The 22,879-nt window shown below is 46.4% G+C and overlaps 1 protein-coding gene across 2 annotated transcripts in view; it reads left to right on the top strand.

The window, feature by feature from the left end:
- DDAH1 (dimethylarginine dimethylaminohydrolase 1) overlaps positions 1-22,879 on the top strand; it is a 92,012-nt gene that overhangs the window by 25,565 nt on the left and 43,568 nt on the right. The window contains exon 1 of one of the 2 annotated variants that reach the window (XM_068690331.1): positions 12,404-12,791. The exons of the other annotated variant lie outside the window; for it this stretch is intronic. Coding sequence (XP_068546432.1) covers positions 12,486-12,791 — 306 coding nt within the window. The 5' untranslated portion in view covers positions 12,404-12,485. Of the gene's footprint in view, positions 1-12,403; positions 12,792-22,879 lie in introns of those variants that run through there. 2 annotated transcript variants of the gene reach the window in all.

Genomic DNA, 22,879 nt, shown 5'->3' with positions numbered 1-22,879 from the left:
GAATGGTGCAGTGTGTACTTTTGTGCCATGATTGGGATCTGTCCCTTCAAACTCCACCGCTAAGTTCTCTGCAGGAGAGGCCTTTGTGCTGTTAGTCCTGGAGAGCATCTGTCATGATGGTCGGCAATACGACAAAGTTTTGCACCCGATGTGTATAATGGGGTATAAGCTATCGCCTCTACAGAGCTCGTTTCCAGACTAGAATATTACCTGACATCTGCACTTTGGAAGCATTGAAAATATGAGAGGAAAACCAGTCTTGCTGTGCTGTACCTAGATAGATAGTGCCATCCCCAGACTTAACTCAGATACATAAATGTATAAATTGTCTTTTTTTTTCTCTTGCTATCAGGATGTTGTCCAGTTGAAACGATAACTCTGTTAGCAGTGAAATAACAAGGATAACAGTAAAACCTTTCCACATAAGACTTTTTCCCCCCCTAAACTTCTTTTTAAAAATAATGTCTCCTAAAAAGTTCAGAACATGTCTTTTCCTCCTCTTCGTTATCCCTAGTGAAAACTCATAGGGTCTGATTCCAGGCAGGAATTTGCGGTAGCAGCTCTGTGTAATAACTCTGTAATTTATGTCCTACGACCCTATCAAATATCACTACAAACCATGTTCACAGTGCTGCAAATTACACAGCATTCACCAGTGTGGGAGATGGCATGTTGCCTGTTGTGAGAGATGATCCCACACCTAGAAGTGACTGGCAGCTTTTATAAAATAGCCAGGCATCCCTTTTGTGCCTGGCTGGTGAAGGACAGATGGTCTTTTTCTTCTTCAAGGAGAATTCCCATCAGGCTTTATTTGCAATAGTTTTTGTGCATATGAATTATTTGTATTAAAGGAGAATGAGTATAGTGTTTATTTGCAAACTAAAATGCATCTAGATGAAGTGAAGTTATTAACTATTTCTTGTACCAAAAATAGTTCTGGTTGTTTGAGGTTTATTTTTTCTCTGACAATGGAGATAATTTTCATTATCTCTAAGGCACCCCAGTGTTTGTCTGGCAGCAGAAAGCCATTTATACCTGCCTCTAAGGCCTCACTGCCCTTCCAGAGGGTTGCAGCAGACACAGGATAAATGAGAAAAAAAAGGCATAGGATAAGTTAATAACCTTAAATGTTTGTAATGTTTGTAATAGTCAGCCTTCCTCCTCCTGGGAAGTTCGTATGTAGATAGGAACGGCCCAAGGGGAAGGACTGATTCCCTCTTACCCTTTCTTTTCTCTCCTCACCTTTGAAGTATCTGGTAGCTTATTTATTCTTTAGTGAATATAGTTGAACCCTATTCAGCTAATCTTGTGGATTAATAAAAATGATCTAGCCTCTGTGCAAACACAAGGTGATTTACACAGCACAATGGCTTGAGCATTGTGGTCTTGAGCTGTCAGGCTAAGTGGGGTGGTATTTTATCTTTGACTTTTTAGAGCTTTTAGAGCCCTTGCTCTTGGCTCCACAGGTACTTAATGGGTGTTCCCACTTTAGTTCCTAATAAAGTGATAATCATGATGATAAAAGAAGAGGCCTGAGCTTTTAGTGGCTTTTTTTTTCAGTGTGCTTTGCACAGCTTCACTAATTGCATTAGATTCAGATCTGAATTATTGAAGGCTTCTAAAAAAAAAAAAAAAAGAAAAGAAAAGAAAACATGTTTTGGTCAAGGCCAATTAGGAGGCGTTCCTGGAAACTGCTTGCACCACTCAAGTTCAGCTGTCCATTAGGTACTATTATTTATACGGTACAAAAATGTGCCAGGAAAATTAAAGAGATTATAAAGAATTTTTTTGCTGTATTGTTCCTAACAAGAGAAGTAAAATCTGCTCTTTCCTGTTAGAATCCCAACCTGCCTCGGCTCACAAAGGTGGTATGAACAAAGCAATGCCAAAACACATAATAGACGGGGCTTCATTTCCAAGAGAACTACGCAGGTCCCTGGATGTTGCAACGACAGAGCTTGCCGCTCCCCTTGAGTGCTCTGCGCGGTGTGCACAGCTGATGCTGCACTGTCCTGGAAAGCTGCTCACCTGCTCACGTGGACGAGTGGGCAAAGGAGGCACCTGCAGGTGGTCTGCACGCACAGTCCCGCACGCAGGTGCAGCCTCACTTTTAAGCCATCGTTTTATCTCCACACTGGTCTGTGCTGCTTTTTGCTGGCTGTAAGTGCTGCTCTGAGGGGTGTGCAGCGCAGAGCCCAGGTGGCGAGAGGGACGGCCAGAGACAATCCAAGGTAGTTTGGTGCAATAAAACAAGTGGCTGGTCAACGAGCAGGCAGGAGAGCAATTCTTCTCGGAAATTCAGTAGGAGGTGAAAAACAGTAAAAATGGAGTGGGAGTGGGAAGAGGATGCCCGGGTGGGCCTGGTGAAAATGCCGTGTGATGGCTGCCTGGCCTCTGCAGGGGGGCTGGAGGCAATTGTGAAGCATCCACTGGCCTCTGGGTGGACCGCTCACTGGTGGAGCCAGGTGCAAGCGAGGATGTGTTTAGATAGATAGATAGATATTAAAGAAAAAAAATCAGTGCTAGCAACAGCAGCAGGTATGACTGTAATGGGCTTAATGAATGTGGCCCAAGGGATGGGTCAGGTAGAAGGAGATACGTGAAATTTCTTGTGTGTGTAATTAGGGCACTTGGCAGCTGGGTGAGCTTTAATTGCCATCCAACGCTCCCGATCTTGCCAAAGAATGAAGAGAGCTATTGATTTCCATCTGGGCACACAATTTACTTCTTAGTGCTCACCAGCCGGATGTGTATCTTCAGTCTCTGTCACTGCTGTGTGCAAGCTAAAGCTGCTTTCATCTGCAGGTTTCAGGTGGGGGTTCAGCTGAATATGTGGATAGAATTGCAAGGAGTTAACTGTAAAACAGCCCTCCTAACCACACTACCAGTACACAATGTGCTGTCAGCTTTGGAGAATCTCCACGTCTCTAGGTCCTCAGATAAAGCATCTCATTGCTGTAGTGTCCAGTTGCTTCCCAATAATAAAACGGCTACAGAAAGATCCTGCCTCTCTCTAGTCAACAAGAGCAAGGCACTGTTTATTTTATGATGTGTGTTTGTTTATAAATGTGGTGTTACTGAGCAGAGGACTAGACAAAAGAAGTGGATTTTACATTTTACTTTGAAGACACTAATGCCCATAGTCAACATGAGCCCTTTTGTGGGTGACTTCCAAATTTCATGGGCTGAATGCCACATTTTTGCCCTGTCGTTGACAGTTTCATTGTTCCAGGGGAGCACAGCTGGTGCAGGTCATGATCTTGAAACAGAGACATGAGAAAACTCCTGTGCAGGCACAAAGTGTAGCAATTTAACTTGGAAAAAAAAAAGGGGGAATGTTACAGGAAAAGTTTGGGAAAGGAGCAGGAGTTAGAATTGCTTTTGCAAAGCTATTGAAAATATAGATTTGCTGTGATTTACAGTTCAATATGCAAATGGCATCATTATGCACAGTTTCAGATAACTAATCCAGCATTGTATGTGTAATGGAGATTGGTGTGCCTGTGCTGGGGGAATGTGCGGATAGCTTTCTGAAATTAAAAAAAATAATAATACAGGTTCAAATAATTAATTCCCTTCTGTTGAGGAACTGATAATTAGTAAAATGCTACATATTCAGCAGATACCCCTTACGCATATAAGGAATTCTGTTATATGGTGCTGCAGGCAATTTTGCTCTACACAGTAAAAATAAGCACAGGCAATAGTAAAAATTGTTAGACATACCCAATTCTAGCAAAATGACTTGTACACCAAATGGGAAGAAACAAATGCATAGATTTTCCTTTTGCCCATGTGTTCATCTGAAGTGACTTTACTGGAACAACTCTTCCCTGACAGCAATGATAAGGCAGAATCAGCCTCCAGATAGCTAAATACCAAGGAAGTGTGCCAAGGTTAAGTGATGGTTTAGAACTTATGATGAAAGCGGTACTCGACTTATACCTAAAAAGTAATCGTCTAAAAGTAATATTGTGTAATAAGGATTTTATGTTTTAATCTTTTTCTGATTTACTAGGAAAGAAATGACTAACTTGGATTAGTATAGTCATTCACTGGTAATATCTCACTTTTTGTGTGTGTTTGCCTTTGTTTAAGAAAGATTTAATTTGAAGCAGTAGGGAAAAAATAATTCCCAAATTCAAACATTCTTGGAGACAGGGATTTATTTATGTTTGACTTTGATAACTAATCCCATTAAAATAGCCTGTAGTGGAAAGCAAACCATATACATCGACAAGATAGTGGAGATAAAAAAGGCAAGTTTTAGATCCATACTTGCCAACTTTAAAGTAAGAAAACGATGCATTTTCTGTTGGTTAGTTAGATCTTGAATTTCACCTTGTTCTATTGGAGTATTTTTAAATCATGATGTCACTGCTGCTTCACTTTCATGTATATATATATGCCTTTCTAATCAGGAGATGACAGTATGCACAGCACAAGTCATCTGGTACCTCAGACAGCTGTTAGAATACAACAGCTATTGATACATCTCCTTTGTTATTCAGTGTTGGATCATAGCCTCATTTTATACTCAGAGTAGTGCTACTGTTTGTAACAAAATACTTCCCACATGACACTGTCTTGTCATCTTCACTGTTTCTAGTGAGACTTTGAGAAATGACTCATGGTGTGGTGTGTCCTACTTAGGAGAGTTCAGATGTTGCTTTTACAGAAGCGCTTTCCCAGCCTTTGACTTTCAGGTCGTGAAAGAAGAGAACCCAGAAGTGTAAATGCTTAAAATAATTGGTTATTTTTAAAGATAGGTCTTTCTCTTGTGAAAAATAACTAAAAGAATGCTTTTCCGTCTGCTATGAAAAAGATGTTTTAAATTGCTTTATACAGTTCCACTCCTGCTGTTTAATGCATCTGTGGAAGTGAGCAGATAATTATACTTTAGGTCTATATATCCTGTGAAACTACAACCATAATCATTAAATAATTATATTTTATTTAGATGCATAATAAAATTCCTTCTATTCCTACTTAATGTGGTCATTACCATATGGTATTTCTTCTCTGATCCTGAATGGATGAAGAATATGAGCATTTTGTGGTAGTAGTCTAGATATATTTATAGCAGTAAGGAGTAGAACTGGCAAAATACACCAAGTATACTTTTCTGTTGCTGCTTTCAGAGAAATCAATATGAGAGCTATCTGCTTTCAGTGCTGCCTTTGTCTTTGCAGTTATGTTGTGAAAGGCATAACTGGTCCTCTCCACTTCATTTCACAAACCTTTCAAACAGAACAGAATTTATGTGGTCAGCAAAGCCATTGGCAAGCAGACTCAGTATGTGAACTGATCTCTTCTAGTTGTTTATTAAGACAACATTTATTCCTTTCAAATAACGTGGCTGGCAATGTTTGTATGTCTGCCTAAAATTTTAATGGTTGAATTTCTGTAAAATATTGAATTGCTATCAAGTGTAAAAGGATAGAGATTCTGAAATGTCAAAAGATCAGGCCAAAATGTGAGCATCAGTACAGAATATTTGCAGCACGTTAATTTACATGTCCTCAGAAGCCCTCAGGACTTGGGGAAAAAAAAGAGTTGTAATCATCAGTTTCAAGACATCATTAAGAAAACGTGAATGAGATCTTTTACAGGTGTACCTGCTTGTTCTTTGGAATATGCTGAAGTGCAAATCTTCAGTCTGGGTTGCGCTGATCTGTGGGATAATTTGGACGGACCCTACAAACCCATCTTCGTGAAGGTCAATAACAACACAGCTACTCAGCAGTGCTCTGGTGGTAGACCGTGCGTACAAACTGCTCGCAGGACAGGCAAGCAGGAAACATTTACTCAAGCGATGCACATAAGGAGAAATGATCCTAGCAGTGAGTACAGTGAGATGGTTTCTGGTCTGGTTACTGCCTTTTGGAAAGAAGGTCTGGAAGTTCGGTAGGTGCTTCAGCTCAGCAATTCCTCAGAACCAGACATTAGGTGGTGTCAAGGATGCCTCAGCTCCTGCTCATCTGTCAATTAATTGGCTTGAAGCCCGTGTTCCCAGCGCTGCGTCCAGACCCGGATGTGTGCAGTGGCACTGCTTGTCAGGGGACTTGTGTGCACTGGCAGTTATGTCCTTTTCTGAACTGCACCTTAATTGTTCTGTCTCTCCATTTTCAGCTGGCATATTAGAGGTATTCAGAAACCTCTAAATTAAGTGATAAAGAACAGCACAAATCAAAATGGAACAAACTGATTATCCTGTATCTCATCAAATCTTCCAACCAGTGTCACTCCCCTGCTTACTATCTGCTTCCCATGGAGGCACTACAGATTGTGCTGGTTTGGAGGGGCAAACAGCTATTGAATATTTCTCTTTGAAGAATAAAAGATTCTTTTATGTCTATTCTGTGACGGATTACAGCAATGCTTATTGCCACAAGCCTGGATACATTAATACTGAAGCTAATCTGTGCATCTTTTCATGTCTTGTAGCTTAACTCTGACACTTAAGACAGTATATTAACAAATTCTTTTAAAAAAGCATATTGGAAATCTTTTAGCTTCTCAGTTTAATTTGTGATGTATTAACCTGTTTGTCTCTAACAGTAATCTTAGTGCCAAAGGAGCTGGCAAAAGACCTGCTTGTCCTTTGCAGGCACGCCAGAGAAACCACAAAGTTGTTGACTTATGTGAATACATTTATATATATGGATGTATATATAGGTGTGTGTGTTTACATATATATATACCCCCATATTTTCTTTCTTGAGGATACAAAAGCTAATTCCACTTTACCACGTTCATGTGAATGTACAGTTTCATAGTTGCATTTGCAGGTTATTGACCAAATCAACACCAAAAATGTACCAAGCATTTACAAATCAAGGTAAAAGATGCCAACATGACAAGAAAGGCTGGGAATTCATTCTCAGGCAGCTGGCCACTAGAAGGAATAAGAAATGCAAACTAAGAAAAGCAAAAAATGCTACAGCCAAATGTCATTGCATCTTACTGCTGAGCTTGCGAGGGCTTTTCAGGCAATGAAATGGAAGGACAGCTTGCCACACCTGCAGGGTGCTGCCAACTGGTCAGCTGGCTCCGTAGAAAAGGCAAATGGAGACTTAGGGTAAACATTAAAAAGCAACTCAAGTCACTTTGTAAAGGGCTTGGGTCCTTTAGAAAATATTAACCTGGATCAATCAGCATTTCTAGGCTCTTGGATTTTTAGGGATTAGAGATGTATTTTTGCTGGAGGACTGACGGAAAGAAAACACAGCATGTGCATCACCCCTGTCATATAGTTGCTTCCCTGTTTCAGCAGCTGTGACTTACCAAAGAGTTCATCCCATGCTTACCTCTGGCAGCCTTTTTGCGCTGCCCTTCCCTGCCCATGGGGGCACCTGCAGTGCTGCTTGGGCAGCCACCCCACAGCAAGCATTTTGGGATCTGTGAGACCCATTGAAAACTAGCTGCGTAAGGGCAAATGGCATGAGCCATCCCTCTTTCTACTGCTGGAGCTGATATTCCCTTGCTAAGCTGATAAAATAGCATACTTTATTAAATATGCCATCTGATACCAGGAAAAAGTCTTATTGTCTAGTTTTCCCAGGGTAGCCACAATGAGAACAAATTACAAAGCACTTATCCTAGCCCTGTCTCCTCTTTCTTTCCTGGCTGGCGTAGTATTTCTGGCATATTGCTGGGAAGTATATCCATCAGGGAAACAAATGGTGTCTTTCTATTCCTTTCTGTAAGAGAGATGTCAAATATTGTAATTCTCATAAATTCCCACAGATTACTAGTCTTGCTTTTTAGTCCTGGTCATCTGAAACTGTGGTACCTAACCCAGCCTTTTTTATTATTATTATTAATTGAACAAGAGACTTTCCTCCTACAGAGGAAGAATGGCAGAAGTGCATGTAAATGGTGCAGGTGAGGAAACATGAGCACGGCACATGAACAGAATTGAGCAGCTCCCTCCCAAATGATCTGTTTGCTCAGCTGAGTAGCCGATCCTGGTGGTACCAGTGCAACCTATTGTAACGAAACCCGTGGGAAGGCTGTAAATGCTAAGAATGCCCTGAGCCTCTGAGTTTTGTCCAGGCTCTTTGGTGCCATGTGTCCTGGCAACAATGCTGCCAGAGCTGACTTTTAAAGAATCACCCTTTGACAGCATTGTCCCCCAACAACTGCTTAGCTGTCAGCTCAGGGAAATTCCTCCTTCTCCAGAGTATGCAAAATGCCAGCTGAGAACAGGCGCGCTTCATTAGCCCATACCAGACAAAATAAATATTGTGTTTGTCCTGAACCAGCTATATATAGAATTAATCTGACCGTAGTAGGGCTGTGAGATAGCTCGGGTTCAGCTCAGGCGAGGGAAAACGCTGCTCCTTCACACTGGCAGATGCACTGCTGCTTTACACCACCCAGAGACATTGGTACCTCTTCCAAGAGCAGCCTGTTACACTGAGAGCTAAGTCTGTTCAGCATTTGGAACACATAAACAGCTCTGGAGGTTGTCCATGTGCTGGGGCAAAGTTAAGGGAGGTGACATGTTGCCTCAGGCGCCCGGCCACTTAGTACAAAGACTGTTCAGTGGACTCATGGTGTTGTTTTGCACTATAGTACTAGAGCCGAAGTTGAAAGGTAGTCATCTAGGTGAAAAGCCCTTTCTGTGACTTTTCATGTATCCAGAGGATGATTAAAATAACATTTTCTCTTTTATGGCTGTAAGACCCAATCCTGTACCTTTGCTAAGAGAATGAAAGACCCTTGGGTCATAACGGGAGCTTTTCCTGCAAAGTGTCTGACTCTGTTCATAATGGCATTTAGCTGGGCAGTAGATGCACGGGTCCTGTACTGAGGTGAGGAATCCCTTAAACATGTACTCCTTTTAAAAAGTGAAGCTCGGCGTCTCTCCATCTCTCTGGTACAGCTTCAACCACCACAGCAGGAAGTGCTGGTGATTGAGGGGCTCGGTGGCCCTCTAGTCCTAGGTCTTCGTTGTCTTGAGCTTGAGGTGGCATTCAGTTAGAGATGGTCATTAAGGCTGTAGACCCAGAGGTGTCTTTGCAGCCTTCTGGCACATCCGAGCAGTCAGCCCAAATCCAAATTCTTTGTTGTCATTGTCCCACAAACTGTTCAGCAGCGGTGAAAAAAAGTATCAGTCATTTCCAGTGTAAAAGTGATAAGAGAAGCCCTGGACTGGAAAAGACCTCCTCTCATCCATCCTTCTTCCCCAGCTCAAGCTTTCTGCTCCTGACAGATATATTTTTAACTTCTTAAGAACAGCTGGTATGGCAGCTGCACAGTGTTCCCAGGCAATCTTTTCCTCTGCTCCTTATTGTTAGAAAGTTTTCCCTACTTTTTCTTGCAGTAATCTCAGTCCCATGCTTGTCTCCAACCTTGTGGGTAAGGACAAATTATTCCCGTCATCTTTGCAGCAGCTTTTCACAGAGCTGCAGCCTGTTCTCAAGTTACGGCTGTAAAAAACTCTTATTTATATGCTGCTGGTGATTTTGTCAAATGGATGAAATTTTTCTCTGTTTATTGATGACTTTTCTGTCATAACTTTTAAGCCATATCTTCTTTCTCGATATCTAGTGCTTTCTCCTGCAAGTGAATGCGCTGCTCACATGTGCTTCCTCAAGTGCATTTTGCAAGGCAATTTTCTTTTCACTGTCACTGCCAGCAGATGAGACTGTAGTGTCAGTCAAAAAAAAAAAATCACATTTTTTTCTATATTTTCTGTATAGTGTTTTCTCCTTTCTACATGCAGCTTTCTATGATAGTGCTTGAGTGGTCTGCGTTATGTCTTATGCTACCAGCACGGTTTTCTCCTTTTGCCTGAATTCCATAAGGTGACACAGCTTTTTTCTTGCTGGGAGGCAGCTTTGTTCTTTAACAGCACTTGCTCCAGCAGGACAAAATCACCAGGAAAATACTGGCTATACAGCAAGGCAGAGGAGAAATACTGTGTAGATGACTGTAGCTGACCCACTTTGTATTATTGCCTATGATGAATTTTAACGTAACTCCTGCAGGACTATGTGAATACATTCCATTATGTAACGCTAATTTGTGTGCAAACTGATATTTTGTTAATCTTATTACAAATATGCACAATCTTGCTCTGACTGCATCTGTTCATAGATTGCTGCTGATGCCTTTCTGTTCAACATAAATAATAGAACGATCGCAATCAGCAAACAGTTCGTCATTTGTATGTACACTGCACCCTTTATAAATTGGTGGAGCCAGACAGGGCTTTGTCTTTCTACTGCGGTAATTATTTCTGTAACCTTGTCTAAATAGGTAATGTTTTATGTTTCCAAAACACGTTGCATTCTTTGCATGCTGCTGCCCGTAAAGAGATTATCCTTCCTGCAGCCCCGTCCCCCACAAGAGGAAGGCACCCAGCGGTGCTGGCTGTGATGCGAGGGCAGCTCCCACGAGCCACCTGGGGACAGCCCAGTCAGTGGCAATTCCTCCGGGGCAAACCGCGCTGTCCTGTCATTTAATATGCAGCCAAGATGACTGCACGGCATCTCTCATTGAGATCTAAAAATTGTCAGAGCATATAAATTCACAAGGTATTTATGAAATTCAAAAAATCTGTATTGACTGGACCTCTCTGATTGAATGGCTGCAGAACCAAGTCTTTTCAATACTTTTTCAGGTAGGAACTATGGCAATTTTTTAAATTGTGGAAAGATAGTAGTGTTTTTTCTTCTGGCTAAAAGTCATGCTAACAAAAATAAATAAATAAATAAATAAATAAACGAAGACTGCCAATAGCCAAATCCTGAATCTGTAAGGTGTAAAAATCAGCCTTAATGATTGTGGGAGGAGCACACATTCTATATACTCTGTGAGCTATTGAATCCTGTATACCAGAAATGGTATAGTACCATTTGTAGTTGTTTTTCAATAATTAAAATTGTCCTAAATGATAGCAGCTCAATTGCCTGACCGTTTGTTTAAGGAGAATGATGTTTGCACATTACTCAGTGAATCACAGTTATTCAAATAACTGTGCCTATGCACGTTAAGTAAAGGCAGCTGATAGGGGGTATTTGGAGAACGTGTGAAAAATGTGGATGAAAATCTAGTCAGCTGCCATTTTAGAAACACTCTTTGATATTTCCTTCAAGTTACTCATTAATCATATCCCAAAAAGCTGAAATGTGCTTGTGTCCGCGATAGCACAACCAAGGCAGCTGCTCTGAGCGCCGAAAGGGAGCACGGAGCCATGTGCTGGGGGAGTTCCGTGATCAGAGGGGCAACCGAAACAGTCTCGCCAGGAAAAGAACAGCTGGAAGGGAAATTTATGTTCCTCCTCTCTTCCCATCTGCTCTGATGAGAGGCTTTGAGGTACCCGGGAGGGTGTCTCCCTTGATGCGAGGTCTGGCGCGGAGCCGAATTCGCTCCCTGGGAGCCAGAGGTGTGCAGCTGGAAGGACCGGGGAGGGCTGGGCCTCTTCCAGGGTGACCTCCTGTCAGGATGAAGCCTGGGGAAAATCCAACATGGGGAAGGGCTTCTTTTTAGGGGAAATGATGGAAGCTCCTCATTGTTTCAGTCTCCAAGGCAGAATTGGAGCAGAACTCTGGTTTCCCTACCACCCTGCAGAGGTGGAAACTTTGGTACCTTAAAGGAAGGGAAGAAGGTGGACAAGCTGTCCCAACAAATGGTCCTACAGAAAGGCATGAAGAGTGATGTGGGATTGCCTGGTTTTATTTGCTCTGAATTGTATCTGGAACTGCCTTCCTTCGTGGCAGATTCTCCGTTTGGCTTTGTGGATCCATCTCCCAGCCATCCGCCCAGTCCCAGGGAAACAAGGGGGAGTGTGCTGACAGCACCCCGCTTGGGCATGGCAGAGCAGCAGGCGGCCTCTGCGTGCTGAGCCTGAACGTGGAGGTGCGGGGAGATGCCGGAGAGATGCTGGGAGATGTTTGGGTACTGGCGGTGGTTGTAAGAGCACTGCACGCCTGGAGGCTGGGTGACAGGATGAGCCCAGCAGCTCCCAGAACGGCGCGGAGCGGTCAGTGGGCGCCTGGTGCCCGACGTGAACAAACTGAGGGGCACTCGGGCCTCTGGCCCTCGGGCTGGCGCTGAGATGCCGGCCGTGGCGAGGGGCAGAGCTCGAGGTCCCTCTCCCACACGCCGGGCATCGCCCAGCCGGCCTTGGGGGCTGCCGGCCCGGCACGGAGCCCGCAGCGGGCGGGAGGGCTCGGGGCCGCCTCACGTCGGGGCGCGGCCTCGCCCCCAGCCCCAGCCGGGCCGGGCGGGTCCCAGCCCAGGTAAGCGGCTCCCGGCGGGGGGCGGCCAATGGCGGGGCGCGGCCGCCGCCGCCAGCCAATGGCAGCGCGCTCGGCGGCGGCCCCGTGGCGCCGTGCCCGGTGGGCAGCCAATGGGGCGCGGCCGGGCCGCGGGCGGCGCTTTATCAGCGCCAGGGCCGGCGGCGGCGCGGGGCCGGTGGCAGCGGTGCTGGTGGTCCCGGTGCGCGTCCCCGCGCCGCGGCCGCGCGCAGCATGGCCGGGCTGGGCGGCGGCCCCGGCGCCTTCGGGCGCTGCACGCACGCCGTGGTGCGGGCGCTGCCCGAGTCGCTGTGCCGCCAGGCGCTGCGCAGCGCCGCCGGCCCCGAGGTGGACTTCGCCCGCGCCGAGCGGGAGCACCAGCTGTACGTGGGCGTGCTGCGGGGCAAGCTGGGGCTGCGGGTGCTCGAGCTGCCGGCGGACGAGAGCCTGCCCGACTGCGTCTTCGTGGAGGACGCGGCCGTGGTGTGCGAGGAAACGGCGCTGCTCACCCGCCCGGGCGCGCCCAGCCGCAGGAAGGAGGTAGGGGCCGGCACCGCCTGCGCGACCCCCGGCCCGCAGGTGCTCGGTGCCGCCGGGCTCGGCCCTTCCCTTCCCTTCCCTGCAGCCGCCGCCCGGGGGTCGCTGCCGCAGCGCGGCTCAGCCCCGGCCCCACGGCAGCCGAGCGCGGCGCTTCGCGGAGCTGCCGCCCGTGGACTCGGTGTCGGGCGCGGCGGGGGGGGCACGGCGGTGCGGGGGGCAGGCGGGGGCTGCAGCCGGGCTCCGGGTGCTCGCGGGGCGCCTGCCGGGCGCGGTCCGGGCGGGTGGCCGGGTGCTGCCCGGCTGCTGCATCCTCAGGGGCTGAGGGACCTCACGTACCCAGCCCGGAGCTGCAGGGCTGTCCGGCCGGCCCCTTGCCTTCCCGCAGGTGTGTCCCGGTGCAGCCCTCTCTCACCTCGCAGTGCCCGTCTTCCCCGTGGGCAGGACTCGCCCCGTGATCCGTGGTCACCTGCAGCCTGCTGCTGCCCGGGGTCAGTGCGTGCCCCTGGGCTGGCTGGCAAGTACAGCGGGGAGTGGTCTACGTGGCCTTAGCATGCTTGGTGTGGGTATGGTGCCCTCGTTCTAGCAATAAGGCTTGCTTGAGTGTTGTCCTCCAGTGAGTCCTGGATGTCTCACAGCTCTTGCACACATGTGCCTCCATGAGCGCACACACGTGTACGTGCTGCTTCAAGTGCATCCCAGCCCTCTTGGAGCCAACAGCACCAGCGTGAAGCTTCCAGCAGTGGATGTTGCTCATCTGGAGCCCAGCTGAGCTTTCTGAGGCCCTATCCCATGAGTCACTGGTGTGTGTCGCCATGTGCGCTCCAGCGGCCTGCAGGAGAAATGTCACTGTCACTGGCTGGGCTTCGGAAGTAGACAGGTGTCTGCGCGTGGAGGTGGGGGTCAGCTCTGGGTGGGTGTGCTTAGAAGGAGCCTGGGAAGCAAGGGGTGGTGGTGTATGTTACCCAGCTGGTGGCAATTGGTGGCACTGGCAGGAGGTGGGAGACACCAGTTGCCACCAGCTGAAAGTAAGAGGTGGTATTTCGTTGCCTACTCTGAGGTCTCAGGTTATGCCAATGCACAGTGAGCATGAAGAGATGAGATATGGCAGCAGGACTGTTTGCGATAGTGGCTGTAACTGTTTGCTCTGCTATTTGAGGTGCCATAAGGAAACTGAAAAGCATGAAACAAAGAAGCAAAGGATGTGGGATACTTCTTTGTTTAAAAAATCCCGAGTTATGTTTTCTTCTTTATTCCTTCCTCTTTGTTCTCCTCCCTTCAGTGTTACTAGCTATTCTGGTTCCATGAAGGCAGTGCACAAAGATGCATAACCTGAGGCTGCAGGGCTAATGAGGGGGAGTCAGTGATGCTTGAGGCTGCTTGGCCCTTTAGTGAAGTAGCGTTGAGTGCAAGTACCTGATGGCATCAGCCCTCTCCTGAGGGTTAACAGCAGCGAATTAAGTTCCATGAGTTCAATCCTGCTTATTATAAGAATCAGTCAAGTAAAAGAATCAGTCAGGTAAAACAGTCTGTTTTCTACTTCATTAACAAAAAACAAGACATGGCATTTACTTATGTAATTCTAAATATGTTAAATTGTTTTAAATCATAATTAGAAGTTGCTCCCCAGCATCCACAAAATAATTAAAAAGGGTTATGCTGGAGAGGATGCATATGGTAACAATTTATCATTGAATTATGTAGTGTATTGTCAGTTTGAGGGTAATACAAAACTTGTTCTGTTTATATTCGTTTTTGCTGGGCTAGATCTCCTATTGATCAGCACCAACTACTTTGCATGAAGTCGTAACTCAGCCATGATTTGAAATAAAGCCTGAACAGGGTAAACTCTTAGCAGAAACAGCAGAGCAGATTTACTTCTTTCCTTGGATGGCTTGTCCAGGCGCTGTCACAAATCAATGTAAGAGGAAGCTTTGAAGCACAACTTGAAACTTATTAGTTTCCTTGATTGAAGGGGCAATCACTCCCATGAGCTTTCTATGAATTAAAAAACAAACTATAAATATCCTTCAGCTCCTGAGCACCTATGTGGATGTTATTCAGAGCATGAAGCCAGGCTGTTCACTTATGTGTCAGGAGGGCAGGAGACAACAGGCTCAATGGAAGCAGTACATTTTAATGGGGTGGAAGGAGGCTGCTCACAGTGAGGGCAGCTGGGCAGTGAAATGGGGGCCTGGAGAAGCTGTGCAGTTGTCTGTGGAGGCTTTCAAGACCTGACTGGATAAAGCCCTGCAAGAACCGATCTGTTCTCATAGCTGGCCCTGTTTTGAGAGGGAGGATGGACTAGGAACCTCCTGAGGTCTCTTCTGACTTGCATGACTCTGGGCATGAAGCCTGTTGTAGGTTGGGGTACTTGGAGATGGGCATTGTCAGTTAATGGTCATGAAATTTGCCTGCCCAGGACATGAACAGTCACCAGATCTGGGTGGCTTCAGGTCTGATGGATCCACTGCCAGAAGGCAGAAGGACGAGGCCCTGTGAAACCACTTTTCTCATGCTTTCTGGAGGGCTTAGCTCCTAACCCAGCTGGCCTGTCCAGCCCAGCACAAACATGACTGGGGCTCGTACCGTCAGTGGGCTGGCGGAGGGAAGGCAGTGGCTGCGGTCCACGTGCGGTAGGGGTTTCTCACACCGCAGTCCTGCTCGCTTTATGTAACAGAGGCGTAGCCCCATGAGCACTGCAGCAGTGCGGCTGGCGCTCAGCTTAACCTAGTTAACGCGAGGGCCGTGCGCTGAGCACGCGCTGCGGCCCTGCCTCCCGTGAGGCTGGGAGTTGCTGCAGCCAGGCATGGCCTGCTGGTCTCAGCCCTGACCTGTGGGGCTGCTGGACACCGCCTCTGGGAAGTGTTAACAGAGGAGGGCTTGCCTCCAGGCTGCTTGCCGGGAGGCCTGTGGTGGGCCAGGCTCTGAAGCCCCATCAGGACAAGGGGAAGATGAAGGGCCTGGGGGCTGCTGTGGTACAGCCTGGCTGGGCACAGCTGGAGCAGCGCACGGAGCCGTTCAGCCCTCCCGCCTGGCAGGCGGCTCATCAGGAGGCACCATCCCCGTCCTCCCCCACTTCATGTTACTGAAAACCATAATGCAATATTTAAGAACTGTCGCGGAGTGTTCTTTTGCTGACTAGACTCCTTATTAAGAAGGCTTGTTATCAATTACTGCAACGCTGTGTGTAGCAGGCACGCTTCTGCAGCAGTCTTTAATAGCACAGACTGAGCTTCCAGGCTGTACAGAGACTGGTGGTTCCCCTTCCAGCACCATTGGACTCTTTACTGGTTTTCTGCCTGGAACAAAACCCAACAAAAACCTCAACCCACAGACTGCTTGTTCTAGCTCCAAGTTATTGTAGGGAGGAAAAAGAGTTGAATTAAACTTGGTCATGTTCAGTCAGTACTGGGAAACAGACCAGTATTTTTTTAGTAAAGTAGAAAAATTGGTCATGCATTTAATGATTTGTTTGCAAGAGGCAGAGGCTTATTTCAAGGCATTATATTTCTGTGTTATCAACTTCTGAACTTATTTTAAAATTCATAGTTTCTGGAGAGTTTTGGATTTAGCAGAAAGGTAAAAGCCTTTAGAGTAAGCCAGAGGTAGATACCTAATGCGAATAAGCTGCTGTTTTGTTTAGCTGTGTGCAGTCACCAGTGCACTTAATGTTCAAGTTGAGTAACTCTGATGGAAATGTTGTGATCACTGATCAGGTTCCAGCACCTTTTGTTCCAGCAGCGTGTTCTCAATTGCTTATTCCTCTAGTATAAACATTTCACGTCACCTCCTGAACGCACCAGGGCTAGATGGGGAGAAGAGCCCTGATCAGCACATTGCTCGTACTGCCTAAGTTGTCTTAATATGCTTGGGATAGCACAAACAGCACTTCTACCATTTCTGTGCTTATGCAGGCAGATGGAAATCCAAAAGCTCAGCGAAATATAGCCCCTGCTAACCTGGCCTCTTCTTTTCAGCTGCTGCATTGGGAAGGGGAGAATGTCTGGGATCTGCTGCAGAAGAGATCACCGAGTGATTCTTCCTTCAGAAGTCAAGAGGAAATCTTGATCTAAGAGCCCTCTCTCTTCCCACCAAAACCCATGGGGGACCAATCTGTGGGGCTGCATTCCTACAGCATGGGGAAGGAGGAGAGGCAATGAGGATGGGGTGAATAACAAGGGAATATGTTTATCATGTGCTGTCTTCTCTACAAGCTTTGGAAGAGCCTCCCAGTTGCCCCTTGAGCATTTCTGGGTTCTTCCTGAATCTGCTCGCTGGGTGGCAGGGCCCTGTGCACAGCTGTGGTCCTGCTGGGCCATGTAACCTGCTGCTCAGCACCAAGCAGCCCCCTGCACAGCCACCCCATCCTGCTCCGTGTGCTCCCATGGGGCTGCGTGGAGAGGTTATCCTGGAGCTCGAGCATGCGCTGGGCTGTGGACATGACTGCAGCCTGGTGGTTCGTGGGCTGGGTGGCCAATGCCTCTGAGAAAGCAGAAAGCAAACAGGAGAGAAGTTGCCTGCACAGGCAGCTCTGGTTGTGGTGCAGCTGCCAAATGACAGACATCTCGTTCATTCCATCTGTAGACCTCAATAGTTCTACAGGATAATGTCTGTTGCAAAGTAATAAAAGAGCTTGACTCTGGAGAAATGTTTCAAGGCTCTGCTAGTTCCTGAACTTAATTGGGCTATGGGGGTTTATTTTATAGCACATGCTAGTACGCAAGAGCCTGTATTTGCTGACTAATCACTTAAACCAGCATTTTTCTGCACAACTGGCAGAGACCTGTCTCATTTCCATGGAGGATTAGTGCTTGCTGATTGTTAGAGAAGCAAGAGATTAAAAAAATCCACCAACTTTAATTCATAGTTCTGTAAATTGTCATAACAGATCCTGGAGGCTGTCTTCAGTTGCACTGGCTGCTCTGCATTCACTTACTGTGCTTCACCCATGCTGTTGCTGGTTAATGTTCTGCCTAGAAAGCTCAGGAGGGAGTCTCAGGGGTTACCCCTCTGTCATTGCTTAGTGTTTAAACCAGCTGGTGAGTAAACAGGGGCAAAAGCTTTGAGGATTGACAAAACAATTAGAAATGGTGCTAGGCACCTTTCTGCCCTCAGGCTGTGTTTGTTTTTTCTTGAATGCCTTTCCCATTTTACACTGAGCCATACACAAGCTCCTTTGGCCTCTTCTTTTCAGTGTCCTCATTCTAACTTCAAAATCAGAAGTGTAAAAGATACTGTCACTGGTTGTCACTGCTATCTGCGGCTGTGCTGAAAACAAGTCCAGAAGTCCCAGTCAGATGTAGGAGAAGATGGTTAAGATGGATGGATACCTGGGCTGTGCTTGTCTTTTGCAGAGACACTGTTCTCAGTGCTCTCTACACAGAATGGATGTAGCCAGGTGCTATGATCTTCCCTCTCTGACCTGCAGGGCAGAGTGTGTGCTGGGGCCTGTGCTGAGGGAAAGCAGCTTTCTCCAGGAGCAAACAGGTGCTGCTCATCTTGGGGTACAGAAGGTGACCAAGTGTCTCTCCTCAGAATCTACATCAGTACTTTCTACAACTGGTTTCATTAGCTGTCATTTCAGTGTTTTGGTGCTAGCATATAAAATAACGGAAAAGCACCCAGTGGAGAAGTTCTGTCTTGTGTGCAGCTTTCCTCTTGAAGAGAACCTGAGGTGAGTTTTAAAAGAATCACTGACAGCATCAGACCTGTATCAGGAGCCCATGTAATTGCAGCCTCAGACACGTGGAAGGAATGTTTTAGGCTCTTTAAGCAGCCTACTTCAAATGCAGGTTGTGTTTGTTTCTGTGGCTCTGTTCCTTGTATCTTTCTGCAGCTGAAGTGTTGCTGTGTAGTTTGGGTATGTTCTGCTTTGGTCTCCAGGTTCATTGCTGATGAAGCTCTGACCCTGCATTAATAGGGCTGACACTTCAGGCAAATGGGTCATGCCAAGAGTTGCATTCTTTGATTTTTCAATTTTGCTGCTGTAATCACAGATTTAATGAAAATATTAGGAAGCAGCTTCTAGTCAGATCAATATAAGTGGACTGTATTCATTATAATTGGTTTCTATCTATAGAACTGTAAAATGATCTTTAAGGATGGTCTAGGAGCAAGTCGAGTTCAATGCTCTTCTACCAGAGGCGATGTTTAGACTTTAATAAATTGCTACATCAAGTTTCTCAGCAATATGTATGAGTTGCTGACCAAAAGATTCAAAGCAAGAAAGGCAGAAGCCAAATTAAATGCCTGCTTTTAATATCCTGTGAACACCAATTATGATTTTGCAAGCCTGATGTCAGCTTTTGTACCTCTTTAATCAACAATTCTGTAGCTGTGATAGTCGTTGGTGAACTTACGGTTCAGTGCAAATGCTAAGTGGTTAAAGGTTCCAAATAACCTTAAGCGTTTCCATAAGAAAGCGAAAAGAGCCTTTTCTACTGTTCTGACTTATCCATATGGCTCGGAGCTACCCTGCTTCTTCCCCAAGAGATTCCTGCCCGACTGTCAGATTGAAGCTAAATCTTTCTCTTTGGCAGCTGCCTTACTTAAAAGCATCATAAAAATTGCTTTAACTCAGTCGCTGCTGGAAGCTTTTTTGGAGTACAAAGGCGGGTTCCTGGCATCCCCAGTTGTTCAAGAGTATTTTTTTAATCTCATACTCCCTACAGTTCCGCAGTACCCCGTGTACCCTGCCAAGGAGAGGGTTTGTATGTGGGCTGCAGCGCTGCCTTGCTTGTGGTGTGATCTGGCAGCACCTTCTGAGAGCTGAGTGGGATGCAGCGGAGCTGCTGTGTGCTCTGCTTCTGCCTGCTGGCTCTGAGACACTTCAGTGTGGGGAGCACAGTCCCCAGCTGAGCTTCCCAAGCTGTACCAGTAGCACAGGCAGCAGCTGCTCCCAGTGCCGTGCCAGGACACACTCACAGGAAGAAGTGCGTGTCTTTGTTTCCCCCCCTCTGCCTCTTGCATGCTTCCACTTGCAAATTCAGCTCTGGTTTGCTGGGAATACCTGTGCAGAGTGCCTGTCCTGTAGGTCAGAGAGGTGCCTGTCTGTCACTTTGATAAAGCTTGTAAAACTGTTGGCTCACTGTAAAATATACTTACTGCTGACTTAAGAGTGTACATGTGGCAAAGGTAAGACCCTCTGGTTTGGTCAGGTGGGATTTGGGGAGAGTTAGTAATAGGTCCAGTTGTCCTTAACAAACTCAGTGCCTCTGGTTGTCCCTCTTGTGAGGGCAGCAGAGCATGCAGCATGTCAGCGAGCACGACTGGTGTAAACACTGACCTTTTTAATTAAAGCAAGCACACAGGCTTGCATTTCTGTCAATACTGTTCTTCTGCCCTTGCTGGTTTCCCAGGAGTGATTCTGGAGGATCAGGCTGGTACTTGACCTTGGCTGCAGACACAGCAGGACTGCGCTGAGGATGCTACAGGAGGTGACCATATAGCAAGGTTTAACTTGCATTACTCCGTTCTGTTGAATGAGTTGGTGAGCTTAGTGGTACAAATTAGTCCAAGAAAATGGTGTCTGTGCTTCTGTGTTCAGTTTTCAGAGGACTTTTGTTTTAAGTCTCCTGGTAAACAGTACTGGATGAGAAATATAGGCTAGATTAGTGAATGTCTGACCTGAAACATGAGTTGTCTATACAGAGCAGGAGTCTCCATCACCCAGAAATCATCCCAGTGCATAGACATCTGTGTACGAGCCCTTGCTTTTGGAAGGCCTGCAGAGGTTAGTGCCTGCAGAGCATGTGCTTCTGTCAGAAACGTAATTACCATGGTCAGTAACTACTGATCAATTTTTGCTTAAACACGCTTTTTGTAGAGGAGCACATCTCTGTTCAGTCAAGGTTTATGCTGTAAGAGTTTCGATCTGGCCAGTGGTAGGAACTGGTTAGTCATAGCTCTAGAGTAAGACGAGTGATATGCTCACAGCATTGGGTGACAGTATCTTTTCTGCTGCCTTTCTTTGTAGTAGTAGCAATACCTTCTTTTAAGGAAGTGTTTTATGGCTCAGATGTACCTGAGTCAGGCCTTGCTTCCATCTAACGCAACTGATAGCACACAATCCGGCTGAGTCAGCTGGTGTATTCTTTCTGTTACTTCACACTGATAGCAAAACCAAACAAGTACATCAAAAATAGCTTGTTTGAGACTTGCAGGATTCATTTTAATTTCAGTAGACATTCAATGCTTGGCACTGTCTTTAAAAAAAAAAATAATTGTGCTAATTTGTTTCTGGAAGGGCTGTATGTGTTAATAGTAAAGGAGCTGGCGCTCTGCCTGCTTCTGAATGCCAGATGAAGTTCTATGGTAAAACCAAATCGTCTGTCTCAGTTCAGTCCCAGCTGGCCACTGCAGCAAGCTGAAACAAGACCTGCCACATAATTGGAAACTAGGAGCAGCGTTGTGATATCTTTCTGGATTTCTCTCCTTTTATCTGTGAAGAGGCTTAACCTAGAGTTGTCATGGGAGCTGGATGCTGTATGTTTGTTCCCACACCCCGTGGGGGGGATGTTTCAGGACAAGAGCCCTGCACACACCAGTGTCTCTGTGTGGTTGGTGTCCTTTGAGTTGCAGGCCAGCAGCCATGGAGGCGGTCATCTCCTTCCAAGCACTCCTGTTCAGCTAACTTGAAAGGTGAGTGCTTTAGAGAGGGAGCCAGGTTGTGGCCTGCTGTCCAGAAGTAGCAAGCTGCTGTTTTAAGAGCACTTCAGATGTTTAGTACTAATTTCCAGGTTATGCCTCTTTGTAAAGACAAGATGTTTACCAGTCCTTCAGGAGTTCATTTTGCAAACAATTTAAGTGATTTGGAGAGTTTCATCTACCCAGATGGCTGAGTGCCTGGCATCACTGTGCCTGAAACCACCAAGGTGGTGCCTCTCAAGCACCTCATGTTCTTCTAGCCCTGACTGTACAGAGGAGCAGAGCTGCAGCTATTGCTAGCCACTAGGTTTCCCCAAGGCTTAATGCTAGTTTGTGGCTCATCTTATGTTGAAAGCCTCTGATGGGAATATTAATGCCTGTGCTGACAACATGTGGTAGTTAGAGCTGAAGTGAGCAGCGCTATTGAGAGACAAATAGAAACTGCTTAAAGATACTGCTGGAGGAGGATATGAGTTAGATAACTGCTTCTAGAATTTCTTGACTGTATTAGGACATTCCCTTCTGAATGAGCACTTCTAAAACTTTCTTTGAAATACTGCATACCTCCAGTATTGCTGAGAGGCCACTTTTTTTTTTTTTTGGATGGGGCTTAGATTATTCACCTGGATAAGAAATGCTGTGTGATGTTCTGGTTACCTGTCTTGGAAACACAGCATAAGCAGAAAAGGTAGGGGTGGCTGAGAAGACCTTGCTGTGGCACAGGACTGCTGTTGTGTGAAGTGGGGCTAATTAGACAAATGCCTTCATCTTAAAAAGCTATTCTGGGGAGGGGTGAAATATGAGAGCTCTATAATATCTCAAATGGTACAGAGAAAATGAACTGGGAATGATAAAAACAATCTGATGACATCCAGAGCAATACCCAGGCAGCAGACTCGAGCCGAAGGAAGTACTTCGTCATGCAATGCACAACTGAGCTGTCAAGTTCATTGCCAGGATGTTGTGGGGTCCAAAAGTGCAGCTGGGTGTAAGTTAACAAAAGAGATCCATCAATAGCTGTTCAACACTTTGATCCAGATGCAATATCTGTTTTTTCTGTCTCTTACAATGTAAGCTGAGAAAAATTATACCGGAGACAGAATCACTCTATACTGTTATTCTTCCCTTAAGCTGCCAGTGCTGCTGGAGTCAGGCTACTTGGATATCCAGGTCCCTGTGACCCACTTAAGCAGCTGATGTATTATGAATAAGCTGTAATACTGATAGCTGGTTAGCAGCCTCATAATGAGTCACTCACTGTGATCCTGAAGGTTATGAGTGGTTCAAGGGCTGCAGTTTGGGACACGCATCTCCACTGCTGCCCTGTGTGAATCCTGCTGTCACCTTGCTGGTGTTTCTGTCCCGTGGGGCTGTGGGAACCTGTGCTCAGGCTTAGTTCGGGTGTCAGGTGGTGCTAGGTGGGCTGCTGTAGCACCACACGT

Source organism: Anas acuta, chromosome 8 (genome assembly GCF_963932015.1).
Source record: "Anas acuta chromosome 8, bAnaAcu1.1, whole genome shotgun sequence".
NCBI classification, from domain to species: Eukaryota; Metazoa; Chordata; class Aves; order Anseriformes; family Anatidae; genus Anas; species Anas acuta.
Note: the sequence above shows the minus strand (reverse complement) of the source record. Positions and strands in the feature narration are given on the sequence as shown.